The sequence below is a fragment of the Petromyzon marinus genome, chromosome 23 (assembly GCF_048934315.1).
Source record: "Petromyzon marinus isolate PM22_M1 ecotype Great Lakes invasive population chromosome 23, UKy_Petmar_22M1.pri1.0, whole genome shotgun sequence".
In the NCBI taxonomy this organism is placed as follows: Eukaryota; Metazoa; Chordata; class Hyperoartia; order Petromyzontiformes; family Petromyzontidae; genus Petromyzon; species Petromyzon marinus.
Genome location: NC_133689.1, coordinates 1,361,826 through 1,387,253, shown reverse-complemented (window position 1 = coordinate 1,387,253; position 25,428 = coordinate 1,361,826). Strand labels below are relative to the sequence as shown.

General features: G+C 52.9%; 1 protein-coding gene across 1 annotated transcript; it reads right to left on the bottom strand.

Moving 5' to 3' along the window:
* Positions 1–1,409: 1,409 nt before the first annotated feature.
* On the bottom strand, positions 1,410–24,155 carry LOC116945137 (protein MAL2-like). Its single transcript, XM_032959302.2, has 4 exons — positions 23,474–24,155; positions 16,419–16,589; positions 12,571–12,711; positions 1,410–3,421 (listed from the first exon to the last, which is right to left on the bottom strand). The coding sequence occupies exons 1-4, from the start codon at positions 23,579–23,581 to the stop codon at positions 3,347–3,349; spliced, it is 495 nt and encodes a 164-aa protein (XP_032815193.1). The 5' UTR covers positions 23,582–24,155; the 3' UTR covers positions 1,410–3,346.
* Between the last annotated feature and the right edge of the window lie 1,273 nt (positions 24,156–25,428).

Genomic DNA, 25,428 nt, shown 5'->3' with positions numbered 1-25,428 from the left:
CAATGCGTTACGCTTCCACATGCGCGGGTCACGTGACAGATTTGACGTCACAGCTGACGTGCCGTGCAAAAAAATCCATGCATTACTGAGCCTCCCCCACCAAAAAAAACCGAAAGTGTATTTTTATAATGTTTGCATGGTGTACCGTCTGGAAAGTACCCACATGGCAAATTTAAAGTTTGTTGCATGTCGGGAAGTACGCTAAACATTTTGAACAGACACATATTTACAACTTTGCCTTTTATATCGTGACTAATTTATCGGTGCTTTCGCAGTGTTTGTTGTTGTAAACTTTCTGACCCGCCCGACTGGACGTCAGTGAAAGACAAAAAAAAAACCTTCATAGCTTATCGGATTCTTCCAGTCTCAAATAAAGATTCCGAGTCTGTATCTCTCCGCTGCATCTCTGCATCTCTACATTACTATCCATCTCCGCGTCTCTTCGTTTCTGTCTGCGCCAACCCCCTGTGTCTGCACTGGGTTTCACTTCGCCTTGAGACGGCTCCTGCGAATGTTGCTCATTAAGCTAAGCCTTCCGCCGGGACGGACGTTTTGTTAAATGGGCCCATGCACGTGCACAGGGAGGCATAACAGCCGATGTCTGGGTGCTAATGAGCCCGCATTTCTCTCCCACTGCGAGCCAGCGAAGAAGGAGCGACGTGAACCCGCTAATGGCTCCCGTGTGTGACCGTGGCAGGAAGCAACCTGCGCTCCCGCAGGTAAACGTGCAGCCCTGCAAATTGCTCGGTCAGAGCCACTGCTGGCAGAACGGCCTTCACTCCCTCTCTCGACTGACACTCGGCCTGCTCTTTCATGCTAGCCAGACACTTTAATTCACCATACGTGACCTGTCAATCGACTGTCGTGTTGGGATTTATACTCCTGGGTCAACAGACGTGGGGTGAGAGGGTGGGCTGGGATTAAAACAAATGTTCCCCTTACTTCACCTGCCGAACGCGACGGGAGATGGAATCGAACCGCGCCGCGGTAGTGAACGCGACAGTGAGCAGCGGTTCTCATTGTCATGCGGCTGTTCGTGCTGGGACGGTGGTGGTAATGGTGGAGGCGGGGTTGGTAGTGGCGGTGGTAGTGGTGGCGGTGTTGGTTGTGGTAGTGGCTTTGGTAGTAGTGGTGGCGGCGGTGATGTGGTGGCGGCGGTGTTGGTCGTGGTGGCGGAGTTGGGTTTTTTTAAGCTCCAAGTTGTGGCCACGGAAGTGAGAAGCGGAGAGGATGAGAGGCTGCCACAGAAGTTTCCCCCTGGGACTTGAGGCGAGGCAGAGCGGAGGACACAAATAGCCGCTGGTCAATTTCCGGCAGAACATTCGCAAACCGGCGCCCATGATTAAATATATTGGGGCTGCATTCCTTGAACAATCGTAGCGGTAAAATAATCCAGTCACATGCTCGCGTTCACGGGGCATTTCTTTATTACGTTAACTTGTGTGACGGTAATACGCGGACTTATTTTGATTTCACATCCCATATTTTAATGTGGTCTTACTGCAATGTGATGTCGCCATACGGGTTACATTAGGCTACGAATTGCATTCATTTATCCTATACAAATACAGCAGGCCGTGTATTACATTTACTGATTATTGTTTTTTTTTTGCGTAACTCGAGCGAGGCTACTACAGCAACATACATGCCTATTAAAGCAGACAAGGCGTACATTTCATTTGCAGCTGTACAGATTCCTATCGCGTCAGCAGCGGCCGCGATCACACGCGGTGCCTTTTCGGTTCGGAGCGACGGCGAAATCTTCGCAGCAGCACGAGGTCACGACCCGGGATGTGAACTTGGCGTGGTGATTGTGAGTTGCGAGTATAACGGTCACCCAAAGTGCCCCCCCCCACCGCCGCTCCTCCAATTTCTTTATTTAAAAGATTTCACGGAGTATAATTAATTCACGATTTCCGTTCTCACCGTGATCCCCGTGCTCTTGTAACTAATAACCCCACGATTACACTAATTGCAATAGCGAACAAACCAAAAACTTCAACTAAGAATATCCATGGCATTGCTTTACTCGCTGTATATTCTGCCCATCAACGACACAGCGTGGCCGTCGACATAACGTGGGGGGTGGAGGGGGGGGGTATCCCGTGAGCCCACATTCTAACGAGCTGGTAGAGAAGACGACAAACTGAAATGAGAAAAGATGGAAATCGCTGTCCCAAAGCTCAAAAGTGGAACAGCCGCCGGGTCAAGGCCACGCACCGCACAGGACCGCTTGAGTTCGGCACCGCGCAGCGACGATTTCCGTCGCCATGGCGTCGTGGGTCCTGGTTCTGGAATTGGCTTACGAACTTCAGCGGTTTCGGTGATGGGTTGTTATTTTTCCTCCAAATTTTAGACGCGTAAAATTTGTTTTAAAATATATTTTTCGTATCGTTTGCAATGCGAAATCAAGCTGGATATGGGCTAAATCGGTCTTTGTGGAAACAGCGGAAGGGGTTTATTGGAGAGCGCTGGCGTGAGCGAGATGCTGCGGGGCCTCATCCACCCCTCGAGGGAGGGGATGAGACCGCGGTGAATCCCGCTCCGGAATTAGAGCCGATGTCGAGGCAGCGCCGCGCTAAATCCATCGATTGATGGAACGGCGACGCCACGCCTGGCCCGGACCCCCCCCGCTGCACCCCCACCGAACGCTCGCTCGCCATCCTCGTGCGGTCGCAATTTCTATTCATTTTATTTTGGTCACAATCTTAGCCTCGTCGGCGACAACCCGACAACCTGGCATCTGCGCTGAGGCCTTGCCTGCCGACTGGTCATTCTCTGAGCCGACGAGCTGGTGTGAGAGGCACGCAAACCACCCCACCACTGCTCCCCGAAGACGGTCAGCTGTGAGCTGAGTAGTGAGCCCAGCAAATAAGAAATGTAAGCGTGCAGCCAATTACCACGCGTGGTCTTCCGCGGTGCCCTGCGCCCTCCCGTAACGTGACCGAGAAGGTCTGAGTCTGCGTCTTCACACAGACTCGGCTCACGCCGTCTCGTCACGGTCTCGCTACGGTCAGTGCTGGGCAGCACGCACGCGCGTTCAACTTCTTTCGCACCGTACGTAGCCAACCGCGCTAATCGCAGGTGCGGGGGAAGGACAACAGAGTGGGGAAGGGGGGACAACAGAGTGAGGGGGGGGGGACATCAAACTGCAGTCGTGGGGGTTCGGGTTTCCGTTCAATCAAAGTCACCGTTGTCTCAAAAAACACAAAACAAACATTCCCGTCACTAATTCTCTCGTGGAAATTAAGACCGGCGGCAGGCGAGAGAGAGAGAGCGGGCGAGCGTGGCAGGGGGGTTCCGCAGCGAGCGAGTGACGGCCGCCCAGAGAAGCGTGGTTGCTCCTTCAGTTGAAGCGCAGCCGGCGGACGCTGATGACGGCGCTGATGCCGTAGAGGAGCGTGACGAGGTGGGCGAACAACTGCGGACGACAGCGCAACGCGGCGTGACGCAAACGCTCGCCACTTGAGGGGACGGGTGGAGGTCAACCGTGTCCATCCCCGGGGCTTCTGTCCCCCCCCCCTCTTTCTCTCTCACATTATTATTTATAGCTTCATCATTTCCCCCACCCACCCTTCCCCATTGTATCCCACTTGTACGATCATCTCGTGTCATGAAACATTTCGGCAGAAGACACCTGACGACCGGCTCAAATAATTAGGCCCCTTGTGTTGCCTTGCCTCGAATAATAGGTAGCAGCAGCAGCAACAACAACATCTGCAGCGATTTTACAGTCATGCGGTGTCTAAATGCAACGGCATACCCAAGACGCGTTTCATAAATGAAAACAACAACAACAGCAGCGCGATGTGAAAGTAGAAGTGTGGGTGGGAACCCAGTTTCGGCGAATCGCGCCAGTTCTTGCCACCACCCTCTGGGTGGGTTAAAGCCGCGGCTGTTTCCACGCTACGGTTTTGTGGTCTCGTTGGGAAGGGGGGAAAAAAACACCAAAAACCTAATTCCGTGTCATGTGCATGGCTCAAAGGGTCAAATTGTATATTTCCGCAAACGACCGTAAAAAATAGGGCACGTTATTTGTGGCCGGATAGAATTGAGGTCAGACAAATGGGATCATCATCAGCAGCAGCCATGGTCAATCCACTGCTGGATGAAGACCTCCCCGAACCGTCACCATCTCACCATCCTGAGATAACAGTCCAGCCAGCTCCATCACTGTCCGTGAGCAGCGTCCATCCATTCCCGCCGTGACATCTCCAGCCTGCAGGCCACTTTAGCTTTTCCTCCCAGTTTGAATGATGCCATTAGCCCGAGTATGCTCTTTAAGCCACGTCTTCCTCCTCTTCCTGTCGCTCAATTTTAAGTCTCCACATCTCTGACGTTCGAAAACTATCCCTTATCATCATTATCATTATCAGCCTTGGTCAGTCCTGTTGCTGGATCAAGCCTAATTTAACCGATCCATTAGCTGGGTCATGCTGTCAACTCCTTCAGCACCACAATATTGATCATTTCCATTTGACGACTTAACCCTTGTTCCCGCTGCTGGTTAGAGCGGTCCGTGAACCGTACTGCTTAGGTTTTCGAGGTTGTACAGGGTTGTACCACGCGTCATTTGGCGTGATGTCCGACGTTTCGCTCCTCGTCCTTGGAGCTTCTTCAGGTACGGAAGAAGCTTTCAACGCGCGGAGCGAAACGTCGGGACGACACGCCGAATGACACGCGGTACAACCCGAGAGCACAACAGCGAGCGCTCCTTGACGTTTAAAGGAAGGCGCCGTAGCCATATTTCTCTGCCGGCGAGCGGACTTCAGCCCGCAGGAGCAGGATAGGAAATCTGTAACACGTTGACGCAGCGCGAGCATCCTTCGGGATTGACGGGGGAGAGCCAGGCCGTGGAGCCCAATTATGGAAGGGGTCGTCCCAGAGCCCAACACAACAAAAAGCCAAGCGGCGGCTCCCACGTGAGCATGGGCCCTTCAATGACTGCCGTCTTTAAATATGTAAAAGCTAAAGGCGGAGCCCTGCAATTGATCGCTCGCGCCACTGCTGGCGGAAGGGGCCTCCTCTCTCGAGAGCTGCAGAGAGCCCCCCTCTGGGGGGTATTTTTTGGCCTACTCCTCCACGCTGGGCAGGCATCTTGTAAGCGGTGGGCGTGCTCACACTTTACCCTCACTCCACCACGCAGTGCAACGTTTCCCACCCCCCCCCACCCCCCCAAAAAAAACATGTGAGCGGGCTTTTATTTTTGTAATTATCTCGACCTCGTTAAATAAAGAAAAAAAAACATCAAACGTGGAGAGCGCACGAACGTGCGTAGCTCAACTCCTCATTCTCCTCATTCTGGCCAGACGTACAAACACTCGCGTGCTTCACAAGCGCCTCCCATCCCAGCTCATTACTGGCAGCCCTGCGCCCCCCAGGGAAAGGGGCAGTCTGGGGGTGTGTGTGTGGGGGGGGGGGGGGGGGCTCTCATGATCCACGTACTTTAAACAATACGCCGGCAAATTATTTGATATCGCGTGAAAGATTAAAAAAACATCGGCCGCTGCCACCGTGGTGTGGCGGTCAGCGCGCTGGATTTGTAATTCCATCGGTTCGCCGGTTACATTCCATTTCCCGGCGCGACAGCTGCTGAAACAACGGGGAACGGTTCTTAAAACCTCTGTCCCGCCAGCAGCGCACTGGGGTACCACCACAGTTCGTCGATGGGCAGGTTTGTGCGCGTGGTGGAGGAGCGGCCGAAGACATTTTCTCATTAAGCGCACTCTCTCGAGTTCCCTTCGGCGGAGGCCCTTCCGCCAGCAGTGGCGTGAGCGAGAAATTTCAGGGCTGCGCCTTTACCGTTGTTACTGTCGAGAACCTCTAGAGTTAGCGCCCAGTCAGCCTCCCCGACATCGCGTCAGTCATGGCGACTGTTTGACCATACTTCACCACGAGTGTCAGTCCGCTTAAAGTGAGAGGTGCTGCAGGACCGGTTCGGACAGCGCTCGCCGTTCATTGCGGCCGTGGCCGGGAATCGAACTTAGGTGCCCGGGTTTACAGCAGAGGCGGATCCGGCGGGAGGGGGAGGGCGGTGACTGCGCCGCCCACATGAGATCTAGAACATTCTATTTGTATTTTCCATAGCAAATACACTGAATGAATTTTCTTACGTAGAGGCTCGATTTACAAAGCTTCATTTTCAGGGTTTCTACATCTGGCCCGGTGTGTATGTCTGTGTTGTCTCTGAGGCACGGGCTAGAGAAGAGATGGGCTGATGTGGTACAGCAGGATGTGGAGCTGAGTGGACTTGCCATTGACCGGTACCAGGGTGTCAAGATCGGCCCCTGCGGAGGAGGAGGCTCGTCAAGGACGCTGCTACTCGGCATTTGGAGGCAGTCGCCCTCCAGCAATAGCGGAGGGCAGAGGAAGCGACCCTCACGTCAACGAGCGGAGCGCCGGGCACATTGAACGCGGCGAGTTGGCACCGTGGGGAGATTAGTCGGTCACGTCAGGCAGCCAACCCGTGGCACCTGCTGGATCTGTCCCGTGGCTTGCCAGCGGAGATCCTTCCTCGCTTCACGTGGTGGCCTCAAGGTGCACCTAGCCTGGCACGAGCGCCACGGTGACGTCACCGCCACGTCGTGGCGAGTGGCGGCTTCTGCTGCTGCTGTTGTCTCTGTATCCGCGTGCTTCGATCCCGGCCGATATGAAGGCTCCGGCGCCTGGGTTCGTAATCCCGCACGGCGATCCCGCGGAACGCCTCGGGACGCGATGAATAAATCAACAAACACCGACGACGACTGCTGCTGCGCATTGACCCGGCCAGCCCGAGCCAACGCGTACACACACAGCCCGAGTGACTAACAGACAGCAGGCGCCTGTAGAGAGACGAGACACACAGCCCGAGTGACTAACAGGCAGCAGGTGCCTGTAGAGAGACGAGACACACAGCCCGAGTGACTAACAGACAGCAGGTGCCTGTAGAGAGACGAGACACACAGCCCGAGTGACTAACAGGCAGCAGGTGCCTGTAGTGAGACGAGACACACAGCCCGAGTGATTAACAGGCAGACCTGCTGCCTGTAGCGAGACGAGACACACAGCCCGAGTGACTAACAGGCAGCAGGTGCCTGTAGAGAGACGAGGCACACAGCCCCAGTGACTAACAGGCAGCAGGTGCCTGTAGGGAGACGAGAAACACAGCCCGAGTGACTAACAGGCAGACAGCAGGTGCCTGTAGAGAGACGAGACACACGGCCCCAGTGACTAACAGGCAGCAGGTGCCTGTAGAGAGACGAGACACACAGCCCGAGTGACTAACAGGCAGGAGGTGCCTGTAGAGAGACGAGACACACATCCCGAGTGACTAACAGGCAGCAGGTGCCTGTAGAGAGACGAGACACACAGCCCGAGTGACTAACAGGCAGCAGGTGCCTGTAGAGAGACGACACACACAGCCCGAGTGACTAACAGACAGCAGGTGCCTGTAGAGAGACGAGACACACAGCCCGAGTGACTAACAGACAGCAGGTGCCTGTAGAGAGACGAGACACACAGCCCGAATGACTAACAGGCAGCAGGTGCCTGTAGAGAGACGAGACACACAGCCCGAGTGACTAACAGGCAGCAGGTGCCTGTAGAGAGACGAGACACACAGCCCGAGTGACTAACAGACAGCAGGTGCCTGTAGAGAGACGAGACACACAGCCCGAGTCACTAACAGACAGCAGGTGCCTGTAGAGAGACGAGACACAAAGCCCGAGTGACTAACAGACAGCAGGTGCCTGTAGAGAGACGAGACACACAGCCCGAGTGACTAACAGGCAGCAGGTGCCTGTAGAGAGACGAGACACACAGCCCGAGTGACTATCAGGCAGCTGGTGCCTGTAGTGAGACGAGACACACAGCCCCAGTGACTAACAGGCAGCTGGTGCCTGTAGTGAGACGAGACACACAGCCCCAGTGACTAACAGGCAGCAGCTGCCTGTAGAGAGACGAGACACACAGCCCGAGTGACTAACAGGCAGGAGGTGCCTGTAGGGAGACGAGACACACAGCCCGAGTGACTAACAGACAGCAGGTGCCTGTAGAGAGACGAGACACACAGCCCGAGTGACTAACAGGCAGCAGGTGCCTGTAGTGAGACGAGACACACAGCCCGAGTGACTACCAGACAGCAGGTGCCTGTAGAGAGACGAGACACACAGCCCCAGTGACTATCAGGCAGCAGGTGCCTGTAGTGAGATGAGACACACAGCCCCAGTGACTAACAGGCAGACCTGCTGCCTGTAGCGAGACGAGACACACAGCCCGAGTGACTAACAGGCAGCAGGTGCCTGTAGAGAGACGAGACACACAGCCCGAGTGACTAACAGGCAGCAGGTGCCTGTAGAGAGACGAGACACACAGCCCGAGTGACTAACAGGCAGCAGGTGCCTGTAGAGAGACGAGACACACAGCCCGAGTGACTAACAGGCAGCAGGTGCCTGTAGAGAGACGAGACACACAGCCCGAGTGACTAACAGGCAGCAGGTGCCTGTAGAGAGACGAGACTCACAGCCCGAGTGACTAACAGGCAGCAGGTGCCTGTAGAGAGACGAGACACACAGCCCGAGTGACTAACAGTCAGCAGGTGCCTGTAGGGAGACGAGACTCACAGCCCGAGTGACTAACAGGCAGCTGGTGCCTGTAGAGAGACGGGACACACAGCCCGAGTGACTACCAGACAGCAGGTGCCTGTAGAGAGACGAGACACACAGCCCCAGTGACTAACAGGCAGCAGGTGCCTGTAGTGAGACGAGACACACAGCCCGAGTGACTAACAGACAGCAGGTGCCTGTAGAGAGACGAGACACACAGCCCGAGTGACTAACAGGCAGCAGGTGCCTGTAGTGAGACGAGACACACAGCCCGAGTGACTAACAGGCAGCAGGTGTCTGTAGAGAGACGAGACACACAGCCCGAGTGACTAACAGGCAGACCTGCTGCCTGTAGCGAGACGAGACTCACAGCCCGAGTGACTAACAGGCAGCAGGTGCCTGTAGAGAGACGGGACACACAGCCCGAGTGACTAACAGGCAGCAGGTGCCTGTAGCGAGACGAGACACACAGCCCGAGTGACTAACAGACAGCAGGTGCCTGTAGTGAGACGAGACACACAGCCCGAGTGACTAACAGGCAGCAGGTGCCTGTAGAGAGACGAGACACACAGCCCCAGTGACTAACAGGCAGCAGGTGCCTGTAGCGAGACGAGACACACATCCCCAGTGACTAACAGGCTGCAGGTGTCTGTAGAGAGACGAGACACACAGCCCGAGTGACTAACAGGCAGCAGGTGCCTGTAGTGAGACGAGACACACAGCCCGAGTGACTAACAGACAGCAGGTGCCTGTAGAGAGACGAGACACACAGCCCGAGTGACTATCAAGCAGCAGATGCCTGTAGTGAGACGACACGCAGAGCTGATTCGGCTGAACAGGGCTCTCGCTCGGTTGTCTATCCGCAGTTCATCTTCTGAACACGTGTTTAAGTGACACCGCATTGCATGTACGTATGTTGGACTTCTTTCGCACCGTACGTAGCCAACCGTGCTAACCGGAGGTGCGGGAAATGCACCATTGGCAGTGGTGGATTTGTATTATTTTTGACTTCATGAACCGAGGAAAGCCTCAGTGAGTCTAAAGGTTCAGTTTCACGAGCGTGCTGCTAGTGTTGTCGTCGTATGGGGGTCGATGTTGTGACTGCTGCTGCTGTGTAACCCCGATGGTTTAACTTGCAGGCAATTGTTCAGCATTGTGATGTTTGGTTAATACCAGTTACATTTAATGATTGTTTTTTTTCCTAAGCACAAACTCAACACATGTGTAAACAACAATATCCTACAAAGGAAAAATAAAACGCGTTTTGTTGACATATGCGACGACGAAGGGCCATTTCGCGCGGTTGGCTACGTACGGTGCGAAAGAAGTTCAACATACATTTTGCTCGAAACGGTGAGTCGTGTTTGTGTTATCATTTTAGGGCCGTGTTCAGCCTGACTAGCGAGTTCAGTTTTATTGTTCGCTCACAGGGGGAGGGAGGTTGCCGGTACAGTACAGATAATGTCCACCCCACCCAGGGCGACTCATCAACGTCTCTCTGACAACTTTTGACGCCAGTGTTCTCACTACTAAGTGTGAACACTCACACAAAAAACCCCCACAAAGATTGCAAAACATGGGGTGGGGGAGGGCGGATAATTTAAACGAATTGTTGCGGTCTACAGACGGTGTTTAGGTTCCAGAAGGGCGGGGGGCTATTTTTGTGGAGAGAGATGAGCAAATCTCCCTTGATTGTTGAGTCCCTGCCCTCGGCGCCACGCGTGTCCACGCACGCTTCTCCCTCCCATTCCTCTCTCTCCTCCTCTGTCACCGGTTACATATTTAATTCATAAAGGCTGTTGGCGTCACGGTTGCAGCATCAGCGCAGGACCTCCGCTCGTCTTATAGACCGCGTGCTTCCAGGTCCCTTGAGATGCCCACAAAGCTTCAAATGCCAGGGATATATTGATCTGCTTAATGCGCTCCGCCAACGATGTCATCGTTGGCGGCTGTAGTCACTGTGCATGGGCGAGCGGAGCAGGACCGATTCGCTCACATCGACGGCATTCGTCGTACTCTTTGGTTCTATTCGGTAAAGTCACGTTGGTAAAAAAATAAAACAACAAAACTCACGACGTTTCGGCCACAACACAAGCGGCCTTCATCAACGCTGTCCTCGTGACAGTACGGCCCATTCACCTGATGAAGGCCACTTGTGTTGTGGCCGAAACGTCGTGATTTTTGTTGTTTCATTTTTTACCTACGTGACTTTACCGAATAGAACCAAAGAGTATGGATCCTTGCAGTCACGAAAGCTTCAAATCTGGCATTCGTCGTGTTCATTCGTCGTGTTGATGGCGACACGGAGCCACGTGGCGGGGGGGAGCACCGCCAGAAGGGGGCTGCCCTCTCCCCCCCACAAGGAGAAACCCCACGAACTGTCCCTCTGCCGAAGCCCTCTCGTTATGGCCGGCAGCAGCAGATCTCCACATTGCCATCGAGCTCCTGAACGTATTGCCAAACGGAAGTAAACGAAGCTAGAGATACACAGAGACGCATCGAGATAGATAGAGACACGGAGAACCCATAGACACCCGTAGAGATACATAGAGAGACACATTGTATCGAAATAGATACATCGAGACACAGAGATACACTATAAACTCATTTAGATACCTATAAAGATACACAAGCCACGGTCGTGTGAATCCATCTGTGTGCAGCTTTGAGTGGTATCCCCCGTATATGCGTCGGGTTTCTGCAGATACTCGTGCCAAAGAGGAGGATCGAGAAGGAATGGTGTTGTCCACACACCCAAGACATGACCTTCCTGAAATAGAGTCTCAAGACTCAGAGAGGCATCCCCGTGGAACACTTAGCGTGGCAGTGTTGGCTGGTGTATTTCACTCGGTCACATTGAAGGGAGGGGCGAAGGCTTGAGCAGAAGGCCTATGTCCAGCAGTAGATAGGTCATGCCTGGTGATGATTAATAATTGTTTTTTTTTATTTTGAACGTCATCTGTACGAACATTGTCTTTGTAGGGAACAAAAAGGCTTAAGAGTTTTTTTTATTATTGGCTAAAAGGTCTGGGCAGGTGAGGACACGGGTTTGAACTTTTAAGCAATGTATTTTTTTACTACTGAGAGATAAAAGGAAAACCCACTCCTCTCTCAAGTCGCCTTCAAAAGGAATTCACCAATGGTCACTAATAATTTGTTTCCCTTTAGCGGAGGAGCTGCCATCACCCAGGATGACGGTGCTTGTGAGAAGTCATCAGTCATGATCAGTCTCGGGACAGCTGCCATTCACCGCCGCGTGCTCGCACGAGGCGCGATGTTTGTGCGATGGTCGTGGCGGTGTTCTCGTGCGAGAGTCACCGGGAGGCCGTGCCCAGTCATTCAGCGTCGCTGTGCGTGCGTGCGTGGCCACCGAGGCGGCACGCGTGTTCAGATATTTTTTTTAAAATGTTAAAGGCGCAGCCCTGCAATTGCTGCCGGCCTGGATGGCCTCCACTCTACTGTGACCGCCCGTCGTCACGTGCCACATCCCGCTTTACCTTCTTTAGAGCAGTGTTTTTTTTATACACAACTGGCGTGCTTGCGTGCGGGGATGGAATTCCTTTCCAGCTCAGACCCCGCCTGCTTGCCCTTCGCCACATATATAACCTCCTTGTTGTTGTAGCTGCTCTCTCGCTGTGTTCTTCCTCGTTCAGCAGTTCCACTGCTGGATTATTTTTTCCGCCTGAGGACGACCGCTTGTGATGCGATCGAAACGTCGTGATTTCTCATTTTTTATTTTATTTTATTTTTCTACCTACGTGACTTTACCGAAAGAACCAAAGAGTATGGATTCCTGTGGTCACGAAAGCTTCAAATCAAGATTGAACAGTTTTTTGTGTTTAGTTTGTTGTCCTTCCCCCGCACCTCCGATGAACACGGTTGGCTACGCACGGTGCAAAAGAAGTTCAACATACATACACAAAGATGCATAATGATTGGTGATGATAATGATGATGAAACACGGAAACATCAGTCGATCCACACTCACCACGGCCGCGACGCTTAGCCCGTAGATGTAGTTGTCCATGATGACGAGCATGTCCTGTTTGCCCAGCAGGACGCAGAGGTTTGCCAGCAGCACGGCGGCGCTCAGGTACATGGAGAAGGCAAGTATGTTGTAGACGCACTCCTGGGAGAGGGGGCGACATGAACACCGTCTCTGTGCCGTCTCTCGGATATTCGTCGTTTTCTTGGCTTTTGTTTGGTGAGCAGGTCGTTACGCCGCCTGTATTATGACGTTTGATGATCAATCCATTAAGAAATATATACATTGATACTGTACACACGTGTGAATAAAATTCTGTTTTCAAAAATGCAACTTGTTTTTTTTGTGAGTGGGCATGACCTGGCACTCAGAAGTGGAATCGGCCAAAAATCCCAACGTAGGGTCCCTCCTGAACAATGTACTCAAGACTCAGGTGAGGATTTCCTGGATACATGCAGGGCGTTATTTAAACATCAAAGTAATTGTGTTTCTTCAGTTGTATTTCGACATATGTGGATCTAGCAACTTCCAATGGGGGGGGGGGGGTCCTGATTCTAATTCGGGCCCTACATTAATAATAATTAGTATACAAACATTCAATATTTTTGCCTCTGGAAAAAAATCAATAAAACACCAATCTGTGGATTCTTAAGGTGGGGTGGGGTGGGGGGGGGGGGTCGATCATCCCCCCCAATGCCCCGCCCCCTATTGGATGTGCCGCACTGGCGAGGCGTCTTGAGGCACGCGGCGTCTCACAGCCGCCTCGCGGCTCAATGGGCACGACCTGGGGGCAGGAGGGAACGGGGGGGGGGTTTGGGTCCCCATCATGGAACTCGGCGCACGGCAGGAGCCCCGTGCGGCCCGTGTCTGTGGGGACGGCGCCACAACCACCGCTCCGCGTTTTGCTTATCGCCCGCCGCAGATGTTCCTCCGGTAGAGACGCAGCGGCGGTTATCACTTGCATTCAAATTGCCCACGTGGGGTGGTGAAGAGGGATTGTCTATTCATTCGTCGGTTTAAATGGATTATTGCGCTCAAGATAACACACGCCAAAATATGTTAATCACACGTGGCGCAGTGGTTAGCGCATATGGCTATGAACCCTGTCACCTGAGTTCGATCCATGGCCACGGCTGAAACCAGTGGCGAGTGGTTTTCGAACCAGCCCAGGGCACCTGCCTTCATCACACGCACCGACCAGCGTGGTGAAGTATGGTCAAACAACCCTGTTGACCAAAAGGCATGGAGGGAGGCCTTCATCCAACAGTGGAGTGACTGGGGGTTTGTACCCCAATGTAAATAGGCATTACTGGACTACTTGCACGCGGTCTGGTACATTTGGTGAGATCAGCCACTCTCCGTGGCAATCCGAGATGCGTCGCGGACACTTTTCACGAGGAACGTGGGGAGGGCACTTTTTTCCGAGCTTGGTTTTGTAATCAATAAATTAAAACTATTTCGCGTCAAAACCCCATGAGCACAGAATCACGTGGAGCAGATGATGAGGGAGGAGTGCGATTGGAGGCGACCCTCAAATTGAATAATGAGGTTTTACACACGATTCATATTTTTGGATGCATCACGAAATAACAGCGAAATAAAAAAAACCTGCAGGCTTTTTAATAAAATTGCTCGCCGCATGATTCCGGGGTGGGGTAGGGGCATTATCCACCCTGCTCGAGCACGGACACTCGACGATTCCCATTCCACTGCGCCTCTGGCCTTTTAATTACCTCCGAAAAATAAACAGGAAGCCAGCACCGAGGGCTTTCTGAACGTTTGTGAAATCGCAGGGAGCCGGACGATGCGATGCGAGCGGTGACGGAACGGCGCTCGCCGACGACGAACGCCGCCGCCCTCTCCGCTGGCGTCGCGTGGCGCTCCTCCGGGCCTCGTGGCGGACGGGGCTCGAGGACTGCTCGCTGAAGTGGCCCTCGCTTAACTCCCGCACGATCGTCGCCCCTCTTGTCATATTTTAGACGCCAGCTCCTTCTTCTTCATCTTCTTCTTCTTCTCCTTCTTCTTCTTCCTCTTGTTGTTGTTGTTCTTTCTTCACCCCTCCCCTCTCCGCTGGCATTTTTCGCTCGTAGCCAAAATGCCAGCGGAGAGTGGCGGGCGGCGGAGCAGCGTGCGCGCTCCTGGCGTCGCCGCCGCCACTCCGCCGTCTCCCCGCGTGCCTCTGACGTCAAGCCGAGACCTCGATCGTCGCGAGATCGCGAAATGTGAGCGCGGTGCTCGTTATTGCCGCTTTGGTGGGGTGGGCTGCTGGTGGTAGGGTGGGCTGCTGCTGGTGGGGTGGGCTGGTGGTGGTGGGGTGGGCTGCTGGTGGTGGGGTGGGCTGGTGGTGGTGAGGTGGGCTGCTGGTGGTGGGGTGGGCTGCTGGTGGTGGGGTGGGCTGCTGCTGGTGGGGTGGGCTGCTGCTGGTGGGGTGGGCTGCTGCTGCTGGTGGTGGTGGGGAAGGGAATGATCGCCGTCATCGCAACTCGGGGCGAAGGTGTGATGAGGCCCTCACGCTCTATGTTGCGCTGCTGTCTCTGCCCACACGCGGACGGCTGTTGCCGTCAGAGCCCGCGCAGCCAGCCCTGACCTTTCTCGGGCAGGAATTCGATGCCTCTCACATGTCCCATCTTTACTGCGTTTACTTTGTGGACATATCGGCACACGGGGATGAGGTTAATTTGTGGCCTGACACAATGAATTGAAACAAAAAAAACCCACAATGAATGCGAAGTATATTGAGACAGGGATGCTACCGTGATGTCATGGTTGTAATCGCACAGGACTTGCAATCTCCCGGCGCGGCAGTTAACACAATGGGGCCAGTTTCTTAAGCCGCCTCTGTCCACCCAGCACTATAAATGATTTGCACCACAGTGATGGGTCGACAGGTCGCGTGTGGTGGGGTGAAGTGTGGGTATGCCCACCTCTTACAAGACGATTGACCAGTGTGGAAAGACGAGGCCACATACCCTCGAGAGACCTTCTCCGAGCTCTGTCCAGTTTCAGCCCATCCACCAGCAGCGATGTGAGCAGAGAATTGCGGGGCTGCATCTTTACCCGCTGCACATCCTCTGCACCGCGTGTTGAATTTGTCTTCGTGGTTTCGCGAGATGCACCGCGCGTTCAACTGAACGATACTTTTTCATGTCTCAAAGTGATCACTCGCTCGAGATGTCAACCACAACTGTGCACTTCATTTTTCTAACAATTTAGTAAAAGTTCATAAAATGTAACACGAGTTATTTTTGTTATTTTGTTGGATGTTTTATTTCAGTTGAGAATTGTGCGCTATTTAGTTGGTGTGGAGGAGTGGCTTTGAACGCGGAGTTCACTTCTGGTTCACGCTGCGGGTGAATCGCCCGTAACAATACGCGCCGCCCGCTTCACAGTGGACGGTAAAGATCCCGCCGCGTTATTTAAAGTGAGACGGCCGTTGTGCGCCGAAGCAACGCTACAAACTTTGCCAAATTCGATCAATGACACCGCAGTTTCTCCAAATGGGGGTTACAGTGCGCACATCGCCCCCTCTCCTCCCCTCCCCCTACTGGCAGACGCTCGTCCGCTTGCAGGCCTGGTGCTGAGTCGCATCGTGCCGCACAGGGGCAGCTGCCACCAGGGGCTAATCGGAGGTGGCAGCTACCACCTCCGATGAGCACGGTTGACTACGTAGGGTGCAAAAGAAGTTCAGCAAACATAGAGGGGAGTGCCCTTAAAACGTGCGAGATGAGATGCCGATGTAAGGCCACTTCGAGTTGCTGATACCTCGAAGCAAGCGTCGTATAATTGCATTGTTATCGGTGACAATTATTCTTGGCACTATTATAACAACAACAATAACAATGATCGCTCACCATGAGTAGCCAGGGCAGGTCGAGGGACTCGGGCACGCTCGTCCCGTAGAGGAAGAACTGCACGATGGAGCAGAAGCAGAAAGTGACGGCGACGAACATCACCCAACCCTGGTGGAGGTTTTGGGTCATCCCCGTGGCCGCCACCAGGATCCACACGAGGGCTCCCAGCGTCTGCGGGCCGAGGAGCCCCACGGGAGAGGGAGAAAGCGAGGCACCGCTGGTCGCGAACGCTTCAAACATTCACAATTGTCAAGCAACAGGCGGTTCATTTCATTGTCGCGCGAGATTTAATATTCGTTCAAACCGCACAATATGTTGGCATAAACCTCCCTCCAAGTAATTTATTCCTATAGAATCTCAACAGGATTCTCACTCTTGGCGCACGGTATAAAGCCAGTTTAACACGTAGTATGATTTCGCGACCAATATTATCCATAAATATTTTGGGGGGTCTTTGTTGTGGGGAGTGATGTCAAGGTGATTATCATCAGACACGTTATGATTCATACATTAACATGCTGATACATTCACTGCATTGTTTGTCCAAGAATATATTTGTAATGATTTATGCAAATTATGTAATTATTTTTGTAATTACTCCTTTTTGCTTCCTCTGGTCTAACACTGGTTTGGACTCGGCCCTAAAGAAGGCAATGCCATATATTACCAGAGCGTGTTTGTTTTGTTTGCATGTTCACCACAAGTACCGTGTGTGGTTAATGCGGACACGATTCCTTGCCAAAGGTTTCTCTTTGGTGTCTGAACATCTTCACGCAAACCGTTTTATTGACAGAAAGGGTAAAACCTATTCTTATACTTTGATAGCGGCAAGAAAGGTCCCATGTTGAATGTAATGATTATTTTCTCGTATTTAGGCAAGAGGGATAGGGCAGTGTGAGTGGTGGCGCAGTGGTTAGCGCGCTGCTCTACAAAACTGGCCACCTGAATGCGACTCTATGTCACGACTCAGATCAGTGGCGAGTCACGTGTGAACCTGTAACCCGTCCCCCCTGTCGTTCACCAACATGCAACGGCCAGCGTGGCCAAGTATGATAAAAAAAACATCCTCACAGCAGATACGGTATGGGAGGGCGTTAATACAGCAGTGGATTGATGCGTGGCTGTGCATGCGGAGCTCTTGGTATATTTATGGTCACGGAGTGAACATTATGGGACAAACACGACAGAGCGTACGAGACCGGCGCTACACACGGGACAGAATCATGACAACCGCGATTCTTGAATTATGACGATTCATTGAAGCACTGTGGGGGAGTAGGTGATTCTACTAGGCGCCTGTGGGAAAAAATAATCTCGATAGCTCATCGGATTCCTCCAGCATGAATATATTTTCTGATTCTGAATCCATCACAAGCGTCATGGCTATTGACCACACCAAATCGACCACGGTTTGATTCCCCGGTTACCAACCTCATCCGTTCGTTTATATTTGTTTTGTGTGACGGCGGTTCCAGGAGGAGGGCACGCGCGTCCTGCTACGTCAGGCGCGGGCAGAATGTGGGCCAGGGTGAGGGCACTCGCTGCTGGCTCGCGGCGCTCCCTCGAGGCTGCTGCTTTACGCATTCGGGACGCGTCCCCTCTGCAGGCACGGGCTGGGGTGATGTGGTGCCCTGGCATGCGCGCGCGTGCGCGAGTGTGCGGTGGCTCTATGGATAGTGCAGGGGAGTGTCACTCGCTGGACGTGGCACGCGCTGCGCCTGCTACGAGCTGACAGGGTTTCCCGATGAAGTAAACATAGCGTGGGGTCTTCCTGGCCACTGTGTGTTCGTAATTATAATTGTGATTACGTTTTTTTTTTTCCGGATGGCCTACCCTGTTTCAAATAACCTCACGGGATCTTGGACGTCCACTGTGAAGCGGAGCGCGTGAAGTATTCTCACGATTAAAACTAAAAACGTTACTTTTTATTTTACCAGGTAAGGCCCACTGAGCTATGTGGCTCTTTTTCAGATTCGACCTGGCCACAAATTATAGCTCAACGAAGTGGCTTATTACGTGGATATTTATAGCAGCCAAATACTCTAAACGCGTACTGACTCTAAATGTGGAGGGAAAAACCGGAGGAGCCGGAGAAAAATACACGCGACCACGGGGAGAGAGACAACCAAACTCCAAATATACAGGCATCGGGTCGAACCCACGACCTGCTGTATACCAGGCGAGGTAGTTAACATTTCGCCATCGATGTTAATACAAGCGCAATGTTAGCCAGGGCGGCGAGCACGCGACCGCCCGGCGATGTCCCGTCACGACAACAACATTCCAAACAAACGCTGTGGAGGCTGTCGCGGTTGTGCTGTACGGCTCCCTGATGCGCTTCCGGCTTGGAAGGTGGGACAGTCTTTATCTAACTGACTCATGACTTCAAGGTATAATCTTGCAGTTTAATCCCCCTGGAGAGAAAAAAAATGGTAATTAGAAGAAGAATTCTACTCGCACTGTGACCAACGTGGGAGGCCAAATGTCTCAGCGCCCGTGCCCTCATCGCGATCGCTGGCTGCCGGGTGCCGCCCCGGCGCTCCGAGGGGGCTTTGTCTCGCACTGTGGGCATGGTCCCGGCAAATGCGAACGCCTCCGGCTGTTGTTGTTCGGCCGTCGTGACCTCGAGACGCCGTCCGCGTGTCCTTTCCCGCAACCTCCGATTAAATAACGATTTTGGCTACGTACGGTGCGAAAGAGGTTCAACACACGCTTGAAATGTGCACTACACGAGTACAGTGTTCAGTGTCAATCCACTGCTGGATGAGGGACTCCGCTAGAGCGTGCGGGCCGTGGCACGGGCGATCTGGTCATACTCTTTGGTTCTATTGGGTAAAGTCACGTAGGTGAAAATGAAATAACAAAAAATCACGACGTTTCGGGCGCAACACAAGCGTCCGTCATCAGGTGGAACAATCACAGCAGGAAACAACTGCTGAAGTGGATCGAAGGACTCCCGTAATACGAGGTTATATAAGTAAGAGAGAGGGGGAGCGGAGTGCTGCCAGATGAAGAGCAGCTAGAAAAAGGATCAAAGGGCAAACGGAGAAGCAAAAGCAAAAGGGGAGATGCGGATATGAAGGCAATACCATAAAGCATTTAAGTTTTACCTGGTTAATAACATCCTTCCAATGATTGCTCAATTTATATCCATCTTCTCGGTTGAAGTTATGTCTATGTTTATATATCTGGATGGCTTCATGAACAAACCTTTGATAGTAGCCCGAAGGTTTGCAGAGCACCTTGGTCTCGGGAAAAAAATAATATCATGAGAGCCCACAGCGTTGTAGCAATGGTCAGCCACGGAGGAGAACTTCAAAACTAGATTAGTTGTATTTGTATGTGTTTTGTTTACCTGTCGTGTACTTTGCACTTCGTTGTTGTAACGTCCTTACCCGCCCTGACTGGACATGTGTGAAATATAGTGAGCTCTGCAGCTCATCGGATTCCTCCAGCATAAATAAGGATTCTGATACATCGCAGGTGACGTTTCGGGCAATGGCGCTTCTTCATGAGACAGATAGATAAAGTGGATAATCGGAATTGGTAAACCGCAAGTAACATTGGATATTTATTTATTTTCATATTTATGAGGCTCTCTATTCCTGGATTCTCCCTTGAGATGGAAACGTCTCGTCTATGCTATCCAGGGCGTCAAGTAACACGTACACAGGTCAAACATACCGATGCAAATATTGTACACACATTAAACAATCTCCCATAGTCAATTGTATCAAGCTTGTATTCAGAATTATAATATTTATACTGGAATAATCCGATGAGGATCTGGTCATACTTCAGCACGCTGGTCAGTGCGGTTTTGTGAAAGCGGTCAGAACAGATGCGGAAACATAGAAGCAAAGTCCAACGATAGATGTTGCTGTACTGCCCTCTGCTTAATCACCACGGTGGCACCGCTTACGCAGCAGCCTATAACAACCAGGCATACCATGAAATACCCATCGTGCTTGGAAGGATATTTCGGGATGTTTGTGAATCTCCTTTCAATAACAACATGATTCATATAAATATATGATGACTTGATTTGAAGCTTTCGTGACTGCAAAAATACTCGTTGGTTCTTTCGGTAAAGTCACGTGACTGATGATGCATATATAGTTTACATGAATCATACACGTATATATGAACCATCGGCCACGCTCCATCCACTGCTGTTGTTTGAAGTCATCCCCAAGCTGTCAGCGTCTCTCGCTGCCCTGCGTTGCGGCGAAGTAAAAAAAAAACCCTTGGCTTAGCCACGGCCCTGGCAGTGACGTTCGCCACCAATAATTTCCCAGACAGTGCCCTAAAGGCACAAGGTCTCTTAAACATCATTTTTAGAAATGACATTCCAATTATAGTTGTTTCTCTCTCTCTCATATACATACAATTAATTCCGTATTCTGTGGTTAATACATCGATGAATGTGAATGTCGGTGACTTTTTCGCGGAATATTTCCGTCGAGGAAGCGCATTGATCTCTGGCTCGCTCCCCCTCCCCTTGATTGGCGATGGCTCTTGACCTGCACGGGCACCGTGCCGTACACTGCCAACCTCTCTCGCGATTAGATCACCCCCCCACCTCCCCTTACGCCGCCCCCCCCAACCCCACTCCCTCCCACGTGAAACTTGTAAACAAACATCGTGGAAGAAGCTAGAACATTCTGATATCGAACAAAATTAAAACACTCGCCAGCAGCGGCGGCGATGTCAAAAATGTCCCTCTCGGAGCTGCCGCGTGGCCACGTGGGGTTTGGTGCTCGATACCGCACGCGCAGTTTCCATGCTGTTTGGAAATTAAATTCAAAATCCTTATTTTTAGTTTTTTTTTTAAACGCAGGATGTGTTTGTTTTACGTTTCGCACAAGGCAGAGCAATCCCAAGTCGCCGCGTGTGAAGTGCAGCGCGTTGTGCACATTCCCTGCGGCCCGAGACGAAATTTGTATTCTGTCTCTCTCAGACATCTCTGTATTTCATTGTTGCGCGTGATTCAGCAGCAGCAGCAACAAGAATATGATCAGGAGCTAAGTGGCAATGTCGAGGTCTGCTGGCCACAACAAGAGAGCCTCAGCTGAGGGAGAGTTCGTGCAGTTTTTGCTGTTCCCTCCTCCGCTGAAGGAACGCGGACCACAGTGGGGTGACTTTAGGTCCATAGTTTGGGTTGCATGCATCTTCACGCACCTCTACGGGTCTCTGTGTATGTCTATACATCTCTGTGTATCTGTATGGGCTTACTATATGGTCCGCAGTTTGGGTTGCATGGCCACAAGCGCACGACCTTGGCTCGTCTTTAGTTTCCCGTTCACGGTGTGGATGCTGGTCACGCCACCAGTGCCTTCGAGGAGGACGGCAGCCCCCTCCTGCTAGCGGCGACTCCAAATGCCAGCGCGGCGTTCTTCGTTGCAAAGGGCTCGCGGGTCACTGGCGGCCCCTGGTTGCCTTTTGGTGCGGCGCCCTGACGTGCGGCCCCCCACAATGCACGACACGTGACCCCCCCCCCCACCACATCATCATCGTCGTGGTGCTGCTGTCAAACCCCCATTGGTTTCAGCTGCGTGGCCGTCCTCACACTGACGACGACTTAGCGACGACAATGCCCTCCATCCCCTTCTGAAAAGGAGTGAAGAGCCCTGTTTGTGTGTCGCCTTCATCTGGGATGAAATGGACGCGTCGCGTGATTGAGTGCCCTCGTGAGAGTAACGCCATGAGGGTAACGCCACGAGAGTAACGCCGTGAGAGTAACGCCGTGAGGGTAACGCCGTGAGGGTAACGCCGTGAGAGTAACGCCGTGAGAGTAACTCCGTGAGGGTAACTCCGCAATAACAATAACAAAAAACTGCACAAACGGCGCGACTACTCCGCACGGGCACGCATCTTCTACCACGTGGGTGAGAAAGTAAGGAAAATTAAGATGGCTTGAGATCTCTCCGTGTCTCCTCGGCCAATTGATTCACGCTCGAGACTCCGCGAGATGGGATCCAGTGACATGCAAACAATTTGGAGCCCCAGACACGCTACGGGGTAATAGCTGCTGCCACGTCCTCACATGGCTCAGTTTCCATTAGCTAGCTGGGTGTCAGGGCAGAGTTAATGCCATTGCCACGTATGACTATGTTGAACTTCTTTCGCACTGTACGTAGCCAACCGTGCTAACTGGAGGCACAGGGAAAAGGCAGCACCAGCACTATCAGTTCCAAACATCAGCGCCACCATCACCACCACCACTATTAACTACTGCTACCAATTCGACTAATATCACTGCGCACTACCAACGCCACCAACTTGCCCAATATTACCACCCACCACTAACTCCACCATCATCTTCCCTATCTCCACCATTAACCACCACCACCTCCAATATCACCACTACCGGTATAGCTATCATCACTACTGTCATCATCACCACCAAAGACCCCCCGTAATGTCTTATAATCGTGATCAGTTCACAGAACAGGTTGGTTCTCCTCTGCGGGACTCTCCTTTGTGCTGTGTTTGTAGGTTTCTAGGCCTGTGCTCAGCAACTATGGTTTACAACAATCACTATGACTAGCACTACCTATTACCACCGAAATCATTTCCACCACCATGACTGCCATTATCGTCACCAAAGACAAAGATCCACCGTATATCATTATTATACCTTTGGGGCAAGTGCTGTTAGCGAGTAGCACCTATGAAGGCTGGAACGGCACACGAGGGGGTGCGTGGCCAGCACCATGCCCGGCCGCCTTTGTCTCCATAGTGGCCGTGTTTAAACATTGCACCAGGTACTCATTTGAGGCCTAGTCGACCTAGGGGAGGGCCAGGACCGGTTCAGATAATCTTCACTGGTATTGGCCGTGAGCCGGGACCGAACTTAGTTTTCCGGATTCATAGCGCAGGGCACTAACCACTCCACTACCGCTCCCCACCATTATCTTCACCACCACCACACACCACCTGCATTAAATACTTGGGGCCCAGAACACCAGCGCCTCCTGCACCTCCACCATCACCACCACCAGGCGCTCGAGTGCTGGTGCACCACAGCACATGGACGATGCACGTTCACTTACCACCTCTGCTATGATGATGTTTCCACTGAGCCTCCAGAAGACCTTGGAGCCCAGCGGCAGCGTGGCCGAGATGGGCTGCATGTAAATGTTCTGCGATTCGGACGTCATCTTTGCCCGCTGTGAGTCACACAGCCGGTCAGGCGACGAGCAGAGAGGGTCCCGTCCGACTCGACGCTGGGGTTCACGCGGAGCTTTGCGGTGTCGCGGGAAGCGACGGGGGACGGAGCGTGCGAGCTCGCGAGAACGGGGAGCGCACTCAGGAAACGATGAGCGAGAGGTGCGTCGCGGAACGGTGGAACATGCCTCCGCCTCTCCCTGCGGCTCGGGGCAAGACTCCGAGCTCGCCGGCGACACTCGTGCGACCGGCCGCTCAAGTCGCCGGCGTGCGTAATGCGCATTCCATCGGGCGTCGACACCACCAGCGCCGGCGACGTCGCTCGGTTAAATATCGCCGGGCGGGCGTTGTGGCGTTGTTCAGCCAGGCGCGGTGCGTGCCTGTGGCACACCTGTGTGGCTCGGCGGGCAGGTGAACGCAGCTGCACCTTGCTGCGGTTGACACACACGTGGCTGATAATACTTGGGCGCGAGAGGGATGGGCCGCCCTTCCCTAGCGATTGTGTTTACTCGGGGACGCGGAGACCAAAGATGCCCCAGGGCGTTGTCGAATCCTGGGCACGCAAAGCAGCTCGGCCATCATTGTGTGCGCGTGCGTGTTTTCAGTTTTCAGTTTCATTTATTTGGTATAGCCCTGTGAGCCATTCGGCTCTTGAATGTGTGGGCAGCGACAGTGCAGTGGTTATTACACCGAGCTGTGAAGCCGGCCACACGAGATCGATTCCCGTTCAAGGTTCAACTTCAGTGGCGAATATCTGAGCCGGCCCTGGGGCCTCCCCTTCCTCGACTCAGTCTTTAATGAGAATCTGGTACGATGTGCGATGAATAAACGCTGCCTGACCGTAAACAAGAGTCCACGCAGGACTGCAACCTCGTCGCTATTGCTCGGAGCTATGCGAGCCTCTCGCCGAGCGCCCGATACGACGCACTCGGGGTCAGCTGCTCGCGGTGGTGGTGACCTCGTAACGTGCGGTTGACGTGTTTTCATCGTCACGTGGAACGCTCTGTCAGACAAATTCAGGCGCAATGAGCTCAGCCACGTGAGGCGAAACCTGAAGAGGCGGTCCATGTCCACGGCGCGACGAGACGGCACTGCTGCTGCAGCGCATGAGAGATGCTGTTCGCGTGATGTTGGGTTTCTTAAATGGTTTTTTACACGTAAACATCAGCGGTGAGGAGAGATAAAGGTGGCCGTGCCTGGGGCTCGCCACACACCACCTGCTCGCTTGCCGTGCCGGCCTTTATAGGAGCTTGCTACCAGCACTCACCCCAACAGGTTGCATGGGGGATCAGCGTGTGTGTGTGGCTCACCTGGGGAGTGGCAGTGCAATGGTTAGCGCGCTGCGTGACGAACCTAGCGACTTGAGTTTGATTCCCGCTCACTGCCAACAACAGTGATGATTATCTGAACCAGCATTGGGCCTCTCCTAGGTCGACACAACCTCAAATGAGTACCTGGTGTGACGTGTAAACTTCGTCGCTAGGGAGACAAAAACGGTCGGGCGTGGTTCTGGCCAGCCACCCCCTTGTGTACCGTCCCGGCCTTCCTAAGCGCTCGCTAACAACAGTCTGTTAACAGACTGTTGTTAGGGGTTTTTTGTCTTTGCGTGAAGATGATCGCGTGTCGTAGTTGTCCTCTTTTGTGTGTGCTCGTTATTGTGCTGTTTTGACTGCCCGTGTCAACAGCAACGGCTTTCCATCTCAGCACTGGGGAGTTCAGAATTCACAATTAGTGGGCGCGCTGCTGTTGTGACGTTTGTTGTTTTTGTTTGCCACTAACGATGGAGCGACGCTGTCACAACAAAACGAGCGTAAACATCCTAATAATTGGCCAACGCTAA